This window comes from Primulina huaijiensis, chromosome 4 (assembly GCF_012295235.1).
Source record: "Primulina huaijiensis isolate GDHJ02 chromosome 4, ASM1229523v2, whole genome shotgun sequence".
Taxonomy (NCBI): domain Eukaryota; kingdom Viridiplantae; phylum Streptophyta; class Magnoliopsida; order Lamiales; family Gesneriaceae; genus Primulina; species Primulina huaijiensis.
In genome coordinates this window covers 11,571,990-11,587,841 of record NC_133309.1, presented here as the reverse complement: position 1 = coordinate 11,587,841, position 15,852 = coordinate 11,571,990, and the positions used below count along the sequence as shown (strand labels likewise).

At 36.9% G+C, this 15,852-nt stretch overlaps 1 protein-coding gene and 1 long non-coding RNA gene across 2 annotated transcripts; one reads left to right on the top strand and one right to left on the bottom strand.

Moving 5' to 3' along the window:
- Positions 1-1,220: 1,220 nt before the first annotated feature.
- LOC140975310 (ATPase GET3D, chloroplastic) lies at positions 1,221-4,097 on the bottom strand. Its single transcript, XM_073438966.1, has 7 exons — positions 3,670-4,097; positions 2,885-3,028; positions 2,712-2,786; positions 2,422-2,615; positions 2,170-2,341; positions 1,680-2,090; positions 1,221-1,535 (listed from the first exon to the last, which is right to left on the bottom strand). Exons 1-7 carry the CDS (start codon positions 3,919-3,921, stop codon positions 1,404-1,406), a joined length of 1,380 nt encoding a protein of 459 aa, XP_073295067.1. The 5' UTR covers positions 3,922-4,097; the 3' UTR covers positions 1,221-1,403.
- A 1,265-nt stretch (positions 4,098-5,362) lies between these two features.
- LOC140975937 (uncharacterized) lies at positions 5,363-14,789 on the top strand. Its single transcript, XR_012175084.1, has 3 exons — positions 5,363-5,549; positions 5,654-5,748; positions 13,941-14,789. It is a non-coding gene; the product is annotated as an uncharacterized lncRNA (long non-coding RNA).
- The last annotated feature ends 1,063 nt before the right edge of the window (positions 14,790-15,852 follow it).

Genomic DNA, 15,852 nt, shown 5'->3' with positions numbered 1-15,852 from the left:
AAAAAATTACGTATATGTATGCTTTTATTAAGCAATGAATGTGATGAAAAGTTTTTGAAGGATGAGAGTTGGTTGTGAATAATACGATGACACGATGACATGTAAGGTCAGGGCTCAGTGGACGGGTAATGTTGTTGATGATGTCCTCGTCGCCGGGTACCTCGATTACACGTAGATGGATCCATCGACTGACATGATAATACGAAAGTAATAGCTGACGAATGAAATTCAAATTAAGAAAATGAACGCGTATATATTAATATGATAATGTGTTATGATTATTATTACGTTTTGACGGGTTGCGTTTATGCATACGATTTTCCCTGATCATGAAATGTAAGTTGAATATAATATTTTTCACCGCTGCATGATGTGTATATGTATTTGATATCACGGTACAGGTGTGTTGAGTCTTTAGACTCACTAGGTGTGAATGATGCAGGTGAGCATGTCGATGGGGGGACAGGAGGTACCAAATCCTAAGTAGACAAGGCTGGATATGCACACACGACCCGAGGACCATGCTTTTCCACACATCACGTTTTTATGAGTTTGAGTGGACATGAACATATTGATACGTCGATTTTGTTATGGGGTTGATTATCAATATGTTTACTTAAATTATTTTTACGTACACATATTATGACCGTGTCGGCAATTTTAAACTGCAGTTGTCAAAAGAAAAATTTACGATTATTTTTAAATGACATATTTTTCAGTAGTGTTGCATACATGCAAAATATTTAAATGTTTATTTTCAAAAAATGTGAGCTTTTCAAATATATACATACATATATATATATATATATACATACATATATATACATACATATATATATTTAGCAACATTTTAAATTAATAGACGTCGCAAATAATGTGATTACCTTGCAGTACGGTTATTTTTTTCTTGACTACTGAAATTTAAAGTAACAAATTTGAGTTCAAATTGAATCGACCAGCATGAATCGGGACAGCAACTCTATATAAGCAGTTCGATTTCGATTCTACTTAGAACTCGAATTGTAGGTTTTTTAGAACTATAATCAGACCTACACGATGACTTCTCAGTCAAATATTAACCAAATATCAAATTTCTAGCTTGTTTCATCATCATTTTCTGGACAAAGGCAGAATGATAAAATGCATGAACTTAACATAGGAAATCAAATCTAAAACAAAGAAGGGTCTGCTGGTGAAGCTATTGCTCAAATCTTGGAGACTTTGCACTAAAAAGCTTGTTTTATTATGTCAGATTTTAAGCAAATCTCGTATGGTTTTACACAGGCTTTTCCCACACATTTACAGAAGAATCGAACGCTAGGAGATGAGTATGTTATCTTCAAGGGCAAAAAAACTTAATCTCTACAGGATGGCAGGCAGGCCAAAAATCAAGAATGCCTAAGTTAGCGCATTGTGATTACCAGATTTCGATCTATAAACTTTGCACCTCCTACCTTACCCTGGTTCTGAGGAGGAAGACGAATGACTCGCCTTTGATCACCTGCTTCCACCAACAACTCAGATCCACCTCGAAACTGCAAGCTCAGAATTAAAATGCATATTACTTCAAGAATTTGGTACCATTTAATATAGACCAAATCACCAATATCTCTTCCTGGAAAACCATGGTTAAACTACACACCCCTGATACTTATCATACATTTAAATGAAAAACATACTTGATATAGCTTGATTTCTGACTTGTCGAAGCCCGGCATGAATAGTGTCACCGATTTATTGGAAGGGTTAAATTTCACCGAAGATAGGGTGTTTTCTTCTGCCACTGAAAGTAGATCTCGGGCATCTTTGCTGTGATCATTCACCATGACCTTGTCCCAGTTTAAACAGCTTTCCAGTTCAAGGTGTGGAATGAAAGAAGAGGGTAATGGTGAAAAATTTATCTTGAGTATCTCATCCAACACCTTGGGCGAATTTGGTAATTTAATGCCAAATGCACCAGATAACTGTGCACCAGCTTGAATTGCACAACCCCAATATCGCAAAGCCGCATTTAGAGATATGGGGTTGGCCGGATCCATAATGATATAGCAGCCAAATTTCCGAGGTTCTGAAAACATGGAAGATGCTTTCTGTAGAAAATAAGGATCCGGAAACACATATTAGAGAACTGAGCCAACGTCCCAAATATGTTAACTGGAAACTATTTACCTCCAAGGCTTTTTCTAGATAATCCCATTTTTCCGAACTTAGTTTTCCGTTTAGATTGGTGCCTCTTTCACTGAAATTCAAGGCTTCAACGGCAAGTCTGAGAAGAGATGGACCTGTTACCCTCCCAAGATCTGTCTTTTCGGCTAGACTCCTCAAATATTTCAAGTATAATCTTTGGAAATACACAACTGATCATCATTAAAAGATTAAAAAGGCAATGGGGTTGAGAAAATTGAGAATTTTGAATCAGACCTTGTTTTACTCGTTGCACCTATCATACGAATTGTTTCTTCAGTGCTTACACCATCATATATCACTATATCAAATTTATTTTTCTCATGGTTCCTCTTAGTTACATTACCAAAGAAACCCACAAGTCGGTCAAGTTCCAAAACAGAAAATATAGAATCCATTCCTGGGAGTATACCTAGCTCTTCTCCCACCACCTAGTACATTTCATGAGAAGTACATAAAAACACACACCCTTTAAAAATGAAGATGATAATGTACTTCACGTTATAAGAAAATTTTCACATACCCACCCCTTCGAGAACACCTTGGGTCAGATTCAGATGTGCATCTGCCTGCTTGATACGCGTGAGGGGTTCAAGGATCATCTACATTCAGTAATTATTTCTTATCAGAAGTCCAAAACAGATGATGCCTAACACAGAACAGGCCTAGCTAAGAAAGAGAGGCATGGAAAAAACTATACTTTTGTGGTTTCAAATCTAATGGCTGACAGATTGTCCTGGAATTGAGTAAGAGTCGGTCCAATCTTGCAGTTCAGAAGATATTCAGCTCTAGGATCTTGAGAATGTATAACCAAACATGTCTTAAGCCCTGACATGGCATAATGCTGAGCAGCAAGACAAATAACAGTTAGCACACCATGCTGAATAAGCTTTCCTTCTACTTCCAAACCACTTGAAACAACACTTCCCACCTCTCAAAAGGGAAGGAAAGAAAAATACATTCGTTCAAAAATATCTAAGTTTTCTATATGCTACTATCCCTAAAAATAATCTTGAAAAAGATGATTATAATGAAATTTTCCTGTATAAGAGTTCATTCACAATCACATTCCTCCACTTTAGCATAGTTTTGTACTGTTCAATTATCTGGTACTTCGAAGCTACCATGATTAAAAATATAGCAAGTAAACAAGATCAATTTATCTCCACGAGAGCAGTCCAGAAACCTTACAAATACGGAATTCACTAGATAAGGACGCATACCATTAGCTTATATTAATATAAGCTAGCTTCATTGCTTTAAATTCCTAATCGATCAAAACTTTAATATTAGAACTAAACTCGACAAAATTGCTCATCCCAACATCAATCAAGAAAAAAAAGGACAGAAACAAACATGAGGTCATTATGTACGAACATAAAGTTGATAAAATTCACAATCCACAATTATTACTCGCTAAATATTCAAGATCCATCCTAAAATCTTTTTTAGTAAGAATCGATTTCAGTTCTTTTTTGTTCATACCTGAGCTGCAAAAATGGCGGCAGTTGTTTTACCAGAACCACCTTTACCCAAGAAAGTGACCAGCTTCGTGGGCTTTTCACTACTCCCATTTTTAGCTGCATTTACGACCAACAAATTCAAACTAGAATCTCCATTGCTCCGCAATTTTCTTCTTTTCAGGGTCATTTTCATAGGGAAAACAGAGCCAAATCTGCAAACTTCGGGAGTCAAAAACGATGATGACAAAAGGGGGGACGCGGAGCATGACGCCATAGATTTAATGCGCGGAGAGTGACAATTTGTCTAGCATGAAGTTGGTGGTGTGCTCTTAGCTGAAGATGCAAGAAATTGGTGTAGGAGATGAATCCTTTGTGTGATTGGGTAAAATGAGGCGAAAATGTGAGGCACGCTCGACACTTCAAGATTTTGGTGAATTTATTTATTGGGGAAATATTTTTCCACTGGATCCTTTAATTCACTAGTAAACATGGACTTGCAACGTCAAATAGTTAGTTTCATATTTTTTCTATGCCTTGAGATAATCAAGTTGGTGAACCTTTAGGATATCAAGTTGGTATATTAGGTGAATGCTAGATTTCTTCAGCAAATATCTTTTCGGACGAGCTTATCGCACATGACTTGGTTAGTACGATTTACTTGGCCGACATGGTTTACAGATTATTGCGTTAGTCTGAATATTTACCCAACGCATAACAAAAGGTAGTGACTGTTACAGGTTCTCATGTCATTAAAAAATAAAATTTCAAAAAAGTATATCATCTAGCTATTTTTATAATTAAAGGTTTCATTTGCTACTAGTATATCTTTTTATATTATGATTTTTTTGTTGATTTTCTAAACTATATAAATAGTTTACACTACTGATTCCTTAATGATAACATAAAGTATAAATTAAAAATGTACGACATATATTAATGATTTTCTAGAACAAAACTAATGTAATGATTTGTTTTTTCTAACCACCTTGATTGAGACATGATTATATGATATATTTATCAATAAAAATATGATTTTATTAAACGTGTATTAGTTGTTTCTTGAATTGTTTTTTTGGAATAACTGGTAAAACTCGCATGGAATTATCTCCAAGTACAACAATCTTCTCACCAAATGGTTTTCGGATTTTAGTCACTTTTTGTAAGTTTCTATCGATGGATTCAACTGCTAAATATTTGGTAATTGGTGTTTCATCCTATATGATCAATTGTGTTTTATGTAACAACTTAGCAAAATCGCTTTGTTTTTAAAATTGCAGAATAACTTTCTCTGAATAAAAAGTATTCTCAATGCATGTGTCATGTAAATATACAATTTCATTTAAACATTTAAAAGTACTATGATTTAATTCTAATAGATTTATTCTATGTACATCATCTTTGAAAGTTAAAGAAATACAACGATTAAAAAATAACAAATAATCAAATGAACTAAGTCATATGACATATTTAAGCAATAATATTAAGTAATATTTCACCTTACATCGGATTTGTGATATTTAACTAGACAATAATATTTTTTCTTTCCTTCACACAATTGTTTTTTCCTTGTTTTGCACATAAAGTTGAGGAAATTAAATATTATACAAATAAATTGTGAGAGCCAAATACCTAAACTAGGCCCAGCCCATTTCCATTTTATTTAACCCATTTACCCTAAATCCATCCCGTAACCATCTCCATATTATTCCCCTGCAACCCGTCGTTTCTCTTCTCTTCCGCAACAATCGTGTCGCGCCGCTAGCAGCCGGATTATTAGTGCACCAGCTTAACAATCTTCTTCCTCCATTTTATTAACTTCTTTCCTGCTTTGAATCAGTAGAAATCAGAGCACCATCCTGTACGTTCGAGCCAGCAGCTGCATTTCATTCTTTGTCCGATTTGGTGAGCTTCTAGCTTCAATTTTTCTTGTTCATTTGGGTTTATTTAGCAAGGAATCGAAGCCTTAATTTTCCACTGTTTTCAGCTGATTTCCAACTACGTTTCAGCTAGGTTTCCGGCGTGGGAACAGTATTTCTGGCGACTTTTCCGGTGAGCCACCTCTGCGAGATTACTATTGGGCGTTTAAGCTTTGATTCTTGAGGTATTAAACTTGAAATTTCAGATTATAAAAGGGTTATATATGCTGCCCGAAAATTTAATTTTAACCGAGCCGATTTAAATTGTTTTAGTCATTTGGAATGCATTATATTGAAGTATATAACGAATTTATATTGTAGGTTATATCGTCGGACGAGTTCATCAGGAAGTCATTAAAGAAATTACCGTGGTATTGTAAGTTTATAGCTGAGGTACGCTCAAATCTATATCATTATGACGCTTATATTGGCGTGTAAGAATATTCAGTGAATGTTGTTCGCTATTATGTGCCTTGAATGTTTATTCTGATGCATTCATGCATTAATTGTATTGGCATAACATATTGAGCCTTGACTCCTTTGAAGGCGATTTATGTTGATTCTGTTGAGATATATTGAGTCATCAGAGGGACGAGTGGGTTAGGATTAGCCACATTCCCAGATGACAGCTAGGGACAAGCGACTTAGCTACTCGCATTCCCGATGCTACGTGCATGGAAGAGAGGCGATTTGATGTTGTATTCCTGGCATGGATGGCCACTACTACTGTTGACGATTCTATTCGTTTGGGCTCCATTTGTTGTCCGTTATTCCATTGTTATCATTCATGCATCGCTTATCATTGCATTTACTTGGTATTATTACATGTCTTTTATATACGTCGTAATTTTTCTGGTTTGTCGTACTGGGGTCCGATCCCTGTTTTATTTTTATGTTGTGGTTGTTTTTGATGCCATAGCATGTCATTCCATGGGATTTGACACGTCTGGTGGAACTTCAGCAAGTGGTACCCAGTAGTCAGTTGGTTTGTGTCAGAGTTCCCATATATCTATATATTATACTAGTTTGATATATTTGTCAAGGAGATGTCCTGTGTAACTGTATGGTGATGTTTTTATGTATTTTTGGATTTTATTTGTGGTATGTTGTGTCTAGTCCTGGCGAGTAAGGCTATAAGATATTTGTTTGGTTGATTGTGACTTGATGTTATTTTTTGATTGTATATTTGTTGCTGTTGTGTTTTGAAATTTTGAGATGTCCTACTGTAGGAACATTTCATGTTCGCAATCTTTACTTGATTTTGATGTTAACAAAACTTGTTATTTTGTTTCTAATAAACTACTTTAAGTGCGCAGAAAACTAGAACTGAAATAATCAGTTGACAGCTCAAACTGAAGACTATCGTATACGCCAACGGAGCGCACCAACTGATCTTATGAACTGAACAAAATCCAACTGATGTATCTTAAATCAGTTCAACTGACTAACCAGCTAAAAGGTAGTTCAGCAGGAAACCTTCAGTAGCCCGGCCAGCCGATGAAGTGTTCAATTGATGAAGATCCCAGCTGATCAGTTCAACTTAATCAGTGAAATCAGTTCAGCTGACGAGCCAACTGATTTCACCTGTTCAACTGCAGACCAGTTCAACTAACTAGTTCAGAAATTCAGTCAGGAGCAATCAGTTACGGTACACGACAGTCAACATTATTGGAATCCAGTTGTGTGCAAAGGTACATAAGCTTTTGTCCAGTCAAATGACAATAATGGACCGAGCAGCAAAGTTTAACGACAAATTGTTTCAGAAGATATGTCGGAAAAAGACGAGATACAAACTCCAAGGAATGCATTCAAGCTGCAACGGTCACATGCGCTGAGTCTTGGTATACGATCAACTTGTTGCTATAAATATATGCCAAGACCATCAGCAAAGAAACAAAGAGAGTGTGAAAACAAAAAGGGCACGCTTATTATTCATCAGCTTTCAAGAGGCATTACGCCCAGTTGCGAGGGAACAATTCAAGAGATATCAGCTTAGTGCAGAAGCTATTTTCCCTTAGTGTGTGAGAACACCCTTCTGGTGTATTCATTGTTCAGTTCTCATACACACGCACACACACCACCACTCATACAGTCTTGCACAAAGACAATAAACTCGTGTATGTAGTCTTTGACACATAGACGTTAAAGAAGTGTTGGCTGGAAGGTGCTGCCTTCAGTCTAGAGTAGGAGTTCAGTTAGGCAGTAATGTAAGTCCTAAGCTGTGTAGGATTTATACAATTAATTGTATAAATCTAAGTCTTCTAGTGTATCCTACCCGTGGAGGTAGAAGGGGTGACGTAGGAGCAGTTGAAGTCTCCGAGTATCCATAAACATATCTTGTGTATTTAACTGATCAACTATTGTTTTCAAACTAACTGGATTAGAAAGGGTATTCACCAGTTCAGTTGTCACCATAACTGAATTGGTGAATGCAAAAACTAATCTACCTTTTTCAGTTATTCAGTTGCACAATATATAAAATATATCAGTTTCCTTAACGAATGATTACTTCGAGTGTTTTCCGCTTGATTTTTAACCAAACTCGATTTAATTCATCGGTGTAAACATTCTTAGAACACGAGCTATTGTAGCTCTTGGAGAATATTGTGTTTAAAGCACCTTTGGTGCCCATCACACGATCTAACACCTACTTATGGGGAGGTCATGCCGAAATTTCTGTAGGCCCAAATGTATATTTTAAACTCTTTTTCGCTGTTTACACCATTTAATCCTTGTTTGATAACTAAATATTAATTAAGAGAACGGGCCCTCACAATTTGGTATCAGAGCGTAACTGGGATACACTCGAATTAAATTCTAGGACACTCGAGTTTAGACACAAATAAAATGATTGTACATGTGTTTGATTATTTTCTCTTACTTGTTTCTATGTTTCAATTAATTGAATCAACATGATTAGAGCGTATGGTTGATTAAGTTTTGACATTTAGTTTAGAAATTGCCTATTAGTTTAATGTTTATGCTCTTCTACCAAGCCAATTATTTTTTTTTCCTGCCTGTGGATTAAATCCTTTTGTCTTGTAGATGGCACCTGGACGTAAGGGCAGAAAAGGAAAAGAAGTTGTTCAGGAATCTGAAGCTCCTAATGTGAGAGGACTTAACGAGACTGAATGGGGAATACGAGGTCGTCGTATTAAACACGAAATGTTAACGTTGAGCATAAAGTGGATCAGTTGACTAGATGAATGGGTGAAATGGAACTAGTGATATCTCGATTTCAGAACATGGGTCATCCTCAATTCTTTGGAAATGATGATGGTGAGAAAGCTGTAGCAAGGTTAAAAAGTATGAAACGCTTGTTTAATATGTTGGAGTACACTCCGGATTTGCAGCTTAAGTTGGCTATTTGTAAATTAAAAGCCTGAGCTCAGTTATGGTGGGAAACTACTGAGGAAGCTCTGAAAGAATCGAGTGAAAGAGTTACTTGGGATTTATTTTACGCTCAGTTTGCTCGAGAATATTCACCGCCTTCGTATTATTCGGCCAAGGAAGCTGAATTCAATAGATTGACTTAAGGTAACATGACTGTAGTAGAGTATGCCTCTCAATTTTCAGCGCTTCTTCCCTATGTTCCTCATGTTGCTAGCAGTGATCGGAACAAGCTATCACATTTTATGCAAAGATTGAATTGAACCATTTGCACTTTAGTAGTAGCTGGCGCGCCTGTTAATTATGCCGATGCTGTAGAGAAAGCCAAGAATGTGGAGGCAATTCTACTTTTGGAAGAACCACGATCAGTTCAACCATGTTTTCCTAAGAGTTTCGGGGGCAATGTGCCGATGCCAGTGGGTGCACCACTATATCTTCCTTTACTACCGTATCAGCCTTCGCAGTTTTATCAACAACAAAAGCAGCAAAACTTTAAGGTCAAAGGAAAACAGTTCAAGAAACAGACTCGTAGTAGTTCTTCTAGTTCCGGAAGTCAGCGTGGAAGTTCAGTTGGGTCACAAGGTCGAGTATTTTGTGATCATCGTGGTGGTAAGCATTTCAGTACTCAGTGTACGGGAGTTCATGGATCTTGTAATATCTGTGGGCAAGTTGGACATTATGCTAGAGTACGCCCGAATGCAATAAGACAACAATTTCAGCAGTCAGGGTTTTAGAGGACAAGCAACTAAAACTTTAGTTCCGACTCAGTATTTTCGGTAGCCTAGCTATTCTCAGCCTTGAGATTTTGTTCCGCAACATTTTCCAGGGCCACAGCAGGCTCAAGTTCATGCTCTAACTCAAGATCAAGTTCAAGATGCACCGGGCGGAGTTATTGTATGTATCTGCCTTATTTTTAATCATCCTGCGCGTATACTGATAGACACAGGAGCATCTCATTCATTTGTATCTGTTGTATTTGTTGATGAGCATGAGATTGCTACTATTCTGTTGATAGATACTTTGTCAGTCTCTACTCCTGCCGGAGTATGTTTCATGTCTCATGAAATAATTTTGAATTGTGTGATTAGATTCGATGATAATATTATGATAACTAATCTAATAAAACTAGATATTTCTGACTTCGATTGTATTCTGAGAATGGATACTCTGTCAAATTATCGAGCTACCGTTGATTGTTTCCATTTAGTTGTCAGATTCAGCCCATATTTTCGTAGTAAATGGAACTTTTACTGTAGTGATTCACAATCACGTATTCTATTAGTGTCAGCAATGGAAATGTTTAGAATCTTGTCAACAGGAAATGAAGGATTCATGATCTATGTAGTTTATGCGACTTAGGGAAAAAGATTTGAAGTTTCAGATATTCCCGTTGTCAAGGAATTCCCTGATGTATTTCCCGATAAAATTCCTGGATTTCCACCCGAGAGGGAAATCGATTTTAACATTGAGTTGGTGTCCGGGACAAATCCTATGTCTAGAGCACCATATCGTTTGGCTCCAGCGGAATTGAAAGAACTCAAAGAGTAATTACAGGAATTACTAGGAAAAGGCTATATTAGACCAAGTATGTCAGCTTGGGGAGCTCCGGTATTGTTTGTAAAAAAGAAAGACGGAACGATGAGAATGTGCATTGATTACAGGCAGTTGAACAAAGCTACTGTGAAGAATAAGTATCATCTGCCGTGTATCGATGACTTGTTTGATCAGTTGCAAGGTACATCAGTTTATTCAAAGATCGATCTTCATTCTGGATACCATCAGCTTAGAGTTTGAGATGAAGATGTTCCGAAGCATTTCGAACACGTTATGGACATTATGAATTTTTAGTTAAGCCTTTTGGATTGACTAATGCTCCAGCGATTTTTATGGATTTAATGAATCGTGTTTTTCGAGAATTTATGACTGATTTGTTATTGTCTTCATAGATGACATTTTGAAATATTCAAAAACAAATAAAGAGCATTGAGAACATTTAAAGTTAGTCCTCCTATCACTCAGAGCAGCACAATTGTATGCAAAATTTTCTAAATGTGAATTATAGCTAGAAAGAATAGTATTTCTGGGTCATGTTATATCAGGTCAAGGAGTATCAGTGGATCCAAGTAAAGTGGAAGCTATTATCAATTGGCCAACACCGAAGAATATTTTTTATATTCGCAGTTTCTTGGGTTTGGCATGATATTATAGGCGTTTTATTGAAGAATTTTCTATTATAGCAAGGCCTATGACCCAATTAACGCAAAAAGATCGACGTTTTGTGTGGACTAATGAATGTGAATCAAGTTTTCAGACTTTGAAGGAAACGTTGACAACAGCTCCAGTGCTAGCTTTGCCATCAGGCTCCGGTGGATATATTGTTTGTTCATATGCATCTCTAAATGGACTTGGTTGTGTTTTAATGCAAAATGGGCGAGTGATTGCACATGCTTCTCGTCAGTTGAAGCCGCATGAGACCTGATATCTAGTTCATAACTTAGAGTTGACTGCCAATGTGTTTGCATTGAAGTTATGGTGTCATTATCTGTACGGTGAACAGCTTGTGATTTATTTAGATCACAAGAGTCTTAAATATCTTTTTCACAGCCTGACTTGAACATGAGACATCGTTTATGGATGAAGTTGCTTAAAGAATTTGATTGTGAAATTCAGTATCAAGCAGGTCGAATGAATCTTGTTGCAGATGCCCTCAGCAGGAAAGTTCAAAATGCCATGCTGACATCTCTGACTATCTCTAAAGTTCACGAGCTCTTGAGAACTTCAGGATGGACTTATCAGATCAGTGGAGACTACTTTATAGTGTCATCTATTCAAGTTGAGCCACAGATTTTGTCCAGCATCAAAGCAGCACAGAGGACCGATCCACACATTCATAGATTAAAAGAATTGTCTCGAACAGGTCAGACATAAAAGTTTAGTGTTGCCTCATATGGTAGTCTGCGCTTTAATGGTAGACTTGTGGTTCCTAATTTGATAGATTTGAAAGAAGCTATACCACGGGAAGCACATTGTAGTCGACACAGTATTTATATAGGAATTTGAAAGATGTTTCATAACCTGAGAGCTCATTATTGGTGGGAATGTATGAAGAAAGATATTTCTCATTTTGTGGATAAATGTTTAACGTGTCTACAAATTAAAACCAAAAGAATGACACCTGGTGGAATGTTACATAGTCTTGAAGTGCCGCAGTGAAATTGGGAGCACATTGCTATGGATTTTTTGACACATTTACCTCGTTCAAATCGTGGTTGTGATGCGATTTGGGTGATTGTTGATAGATTGTCTAAGTCAGCTCATTTTATTCCGTATGATCGTATTTGTACTTACATGAAAGTGGCGAAACTGTACATTGATCATATAGTGAGATTGCATGGTGTGCCAGTAACCATAGTATCCGATCGTGATCCAAGGTTTGCTTCGAAGTTTTGGGGAAGTTTGCAATCAGCTTTGGGTTCAAAGTTGGCTATGGGCACCGCCTATCACCCACAGACATATGGTCAATCAGAAAGAACCATTCAAACGCTTGAAGACGGGTTACGAGCAGTAGTGATGGATTTCAAAGTTGGTTGACAAGAATCATTGTCTTTGGTTGAATTCTCTTACAATAATAGTTTTCAGAAAACAGTCAATATGGCACCATTTGAAGCTTTGTATGGAAGAAAGTGCAGATCGCCGATATGTTGGGAAGATGTGGGAGAAAGACAGATGTCAAAATCAGAATTTATTCAAGAAATGAAAGATAAAGTTGATTTGATCAGGAAAAGGATGAAAGCAGCCGAGGATCGTCAAACCAGTTATGCTAATAAAGGCGTAGACCTTTAGAGTTCCAAGCGGGCGATTATGTTTTCTTTAAAGTATCACCATTCGAGGTACTATGAGATTTGGACATAAAGGGAAGTTAGCTCCGCGTTATATTGGTCTGTATATGATTGTAGAGAGAATTGGCACATTGACTTATCGTTTAAACTTGCCGTCGAGTTTGTCTTTGATACGTAATGTGTTTCATGTATCTATGTTGCGGAAGTATGAGCCAGATCCGTCTCATATCTTGAATGTCGAGGACGTGGAGTTGGACAGTTTCCTTAGCTATGTTGAACATCCAGTGCAAATTTTGGGCCGCAAGGAAAAACAACTCAGGAGCAAGACGATTCCACTGGTTTTGGTACAATTAAATAGAAATCTACATGAGAATTAGAGGCAAAGATCCGGCAATAATGGCCTCATTTATTTGAAAATGTAATGAATTACGCGATGTATTCTGAATTTCTTATGTATTATCAGTCGTAATGTTGTGGATATCAGTGTTGTGTTTGTTAGATTTCGAGGACGAAATCTTTTATTAGCGGGGTAGAATGTGAGAGCCCAATACCGAAACTAGGCCCAACCCATTTCCATTTTATTTAACTCATTTTCCCTAAATCCATCCCGTAACCATCTCCATATTATTCCCCTGCAACCCGTCGTTTCTCTTCTCTTCCACAACAATCGTGTCACACCGCCAGTAGCCGGATTATTACTGCACCAGCTTAGCAATCTTCTTCCTCCATTCTATTAACTTCTTTCCTGCTTTGAATCGGTAGAAATCAGAACTCCATCCTTCACGTTCGAGCCAGCAGCTGCATTTCATTATTTGTCCGATTCGGTAAGCTTCTAGCTTCAATTTTTCTTGTTGATGTGGGTTTATTTAGCAAGGAGTTAAAGTCCTTTATTTTCCCCTGTTTTCAGCAAATTTCCAGCCAGGTTTCTAGCGTGGGAATAGTATTTCTGGTGACTTTTCCGGCGAGCCACCTCTACGAGATTACTATTGTGCGTTTAAGCTTTGATTCTTGTGGTATTAAGCTTGAAATTTCAGATTATAAAAGGGTTATATAGGCTCCCCGGAAATTTAATTTAACCGAGCCGATTTAAATTGTTTTATTCAGTTGGAATGCATTATATTGAAGTATATAGCGAATTTATATTGTAGGTTTTATCGTTGGACGAGTTCATCAGGAAGTCAATAAGAAATTACTGCGGTATTGTAAGTTTATAGGTGAGGTATGCTCAAACCTATATCATTATGACGCTTATATTGGCGTGTAAGAATATTCAGTGAATGTTGTTCGCTATTATGTGCCTTAAATGTTTATTCTGATGTATTCATGCATTAATTGTATTGGCATAACATATTGAGCCTTGATTCCTTTGACGGCGATTTATGTTGATTCTGTTGAGATATATTGAGTCATCAGAGGTACGAGTGGGTTAGGATTAGCCACATTCCCAGATGATAGCTAGGGACGAGCGACTTAGCTACTCTCATTCTTGATGCTACGTGCATGGACGAGCGATGATTTGATGCTGCATTCCTGGCATGGCTGGCCACTGTTACTGTTGACGATGCTGTTCGTTTGAACTCCATTTGGTATCCGTTATTCCGTTGTTACCATTCATGCATCGTATATCATTGCATTTACTTGGTATTATTATATGTCTTTTATATACGTCGTAATTTTTCTGGTTTGTCGTACTGGGATCCAACCCCTGTTTTCTTTTTTATGTTGTGGTTTTTTTTTATGCCATAGCAGGTCATTCCAGGGGATTTGACGCGTCTGGTGGGGCGTCAGCGAGTGGTAACCAGTAGTCAGTTGGTTTGTGTCAGAGTTCTCAGATATCTGTATATTATATTGGTTTGATACATTTGCCAAGGAGATGCCATGTGTAGCTGTATGGTGATATATTTATGTTGTTTTGGATTTTATTTGTGGTATGTTGTGTCTAATCTTGGCCAGTGCGGCTGTAGGATATGTGTTTGGTTGATTGTGAACTTGATGTTATTTTTCAAGAGTATATTTGTTGCTGTTGTGTTTTGAAATTTTTGGTATGTCCTACTCACGGGGAGGTCATGTCGAAATTTCTGTTGGCCCAAATGTATATTTTAAACTCGTTTTCGTTGTTTACACCAATTAATCCTTGTTGTTTGATAACTAAATATTAATTAAGAGCATGGGCCCTCACATAAACTCTTGTTTTCTAGCTTAATGAATACAAGAAAGAATTCTATTATCCAAAAAATGTAAATGAGTTGGTCTATCTTTATCAAACTTCATACGTGAAAGCATGTGAAATATTTGTTTTGCTGCTTTGCATGTATAAATTACAAGGTTAGAAGATTTAATATTTTATCAATTTTAACACCAAATGAAGTAAAATAAAATACGTTATAAACACAAATTATTTTCCTATATTGATTAGACGCTGCAGATTCAGTATAAATAAATGGACCAACTAGTTCTTAAGGTCCATGTTCATTTGGTTAAGTTTAAATTTTCATTACCGTCAGAAGTTTCGAATTGAAAATCCGTTCTCTATTAAACCATCGTAAAAATAGCTCTTAAGATAAATTGGGGCGGGTGGATAGGCCGATAACTTCAGATGGTGAGCAGATTGAATCGACTATTGTAGAGTTTTTCAGAAAATTATACAACATATCTAGTGAAAGGGGTTAGGGCATAGAAAATCGATGGTGAGATATGAGATTAGGGGCATTGTTTGAAAGTGATGGAGAAAAGGCTTCAGCCCCAAATGGTTTTACATTGGAATTTTATCAGTAATGTTGGGATATTGTAAAAAAAAATTTGATCAAGGTGTTTGATGAATTTTTTGAGAGAGGAGTTATAAATGATATTAACGTATATTTGTTTGATACCGAAGAAACAAGATTCGGTCAAGGTAAAAGATTCTAGGTGTAACGCCCCAGATTCGACGACTGTCCTCACTGTACCAAGAAGAATCTTTCCAACGTGCTTATGTCCTCACTCACACGCATCCTAGGAAACTTACCAGGGGGTCACCCATCCCATAATTACCTCAAGTCAAGCACGTTTAACTTTGGAGTT

Excerpts from the sequence above, each read along its gene's own strand:
- LOC140975310 (XM_073438966.1), bottom strand. The coding sequence starts at position 3,921 with ATGGCGTCATGCTCCGCGTCCCCCCTTTTGTCATCATCGTTTTTGACT. Across the intron at positions 2,787-2,884 it reads TTAGATTTGAAACCACAAAA|ATGATCCTTGAACCCCTCAC; the intron begins GTATAGTTTTTT and ends TACTGAATGTAG. Across the intron at positions 1,536-1,679 it reads CAGAAATCAAGCTATATCAA|TTTCGAGGTGGATCTGAGTT; the intron begins GTATGTTTTTCA and ends CTGAGCTTGCAG.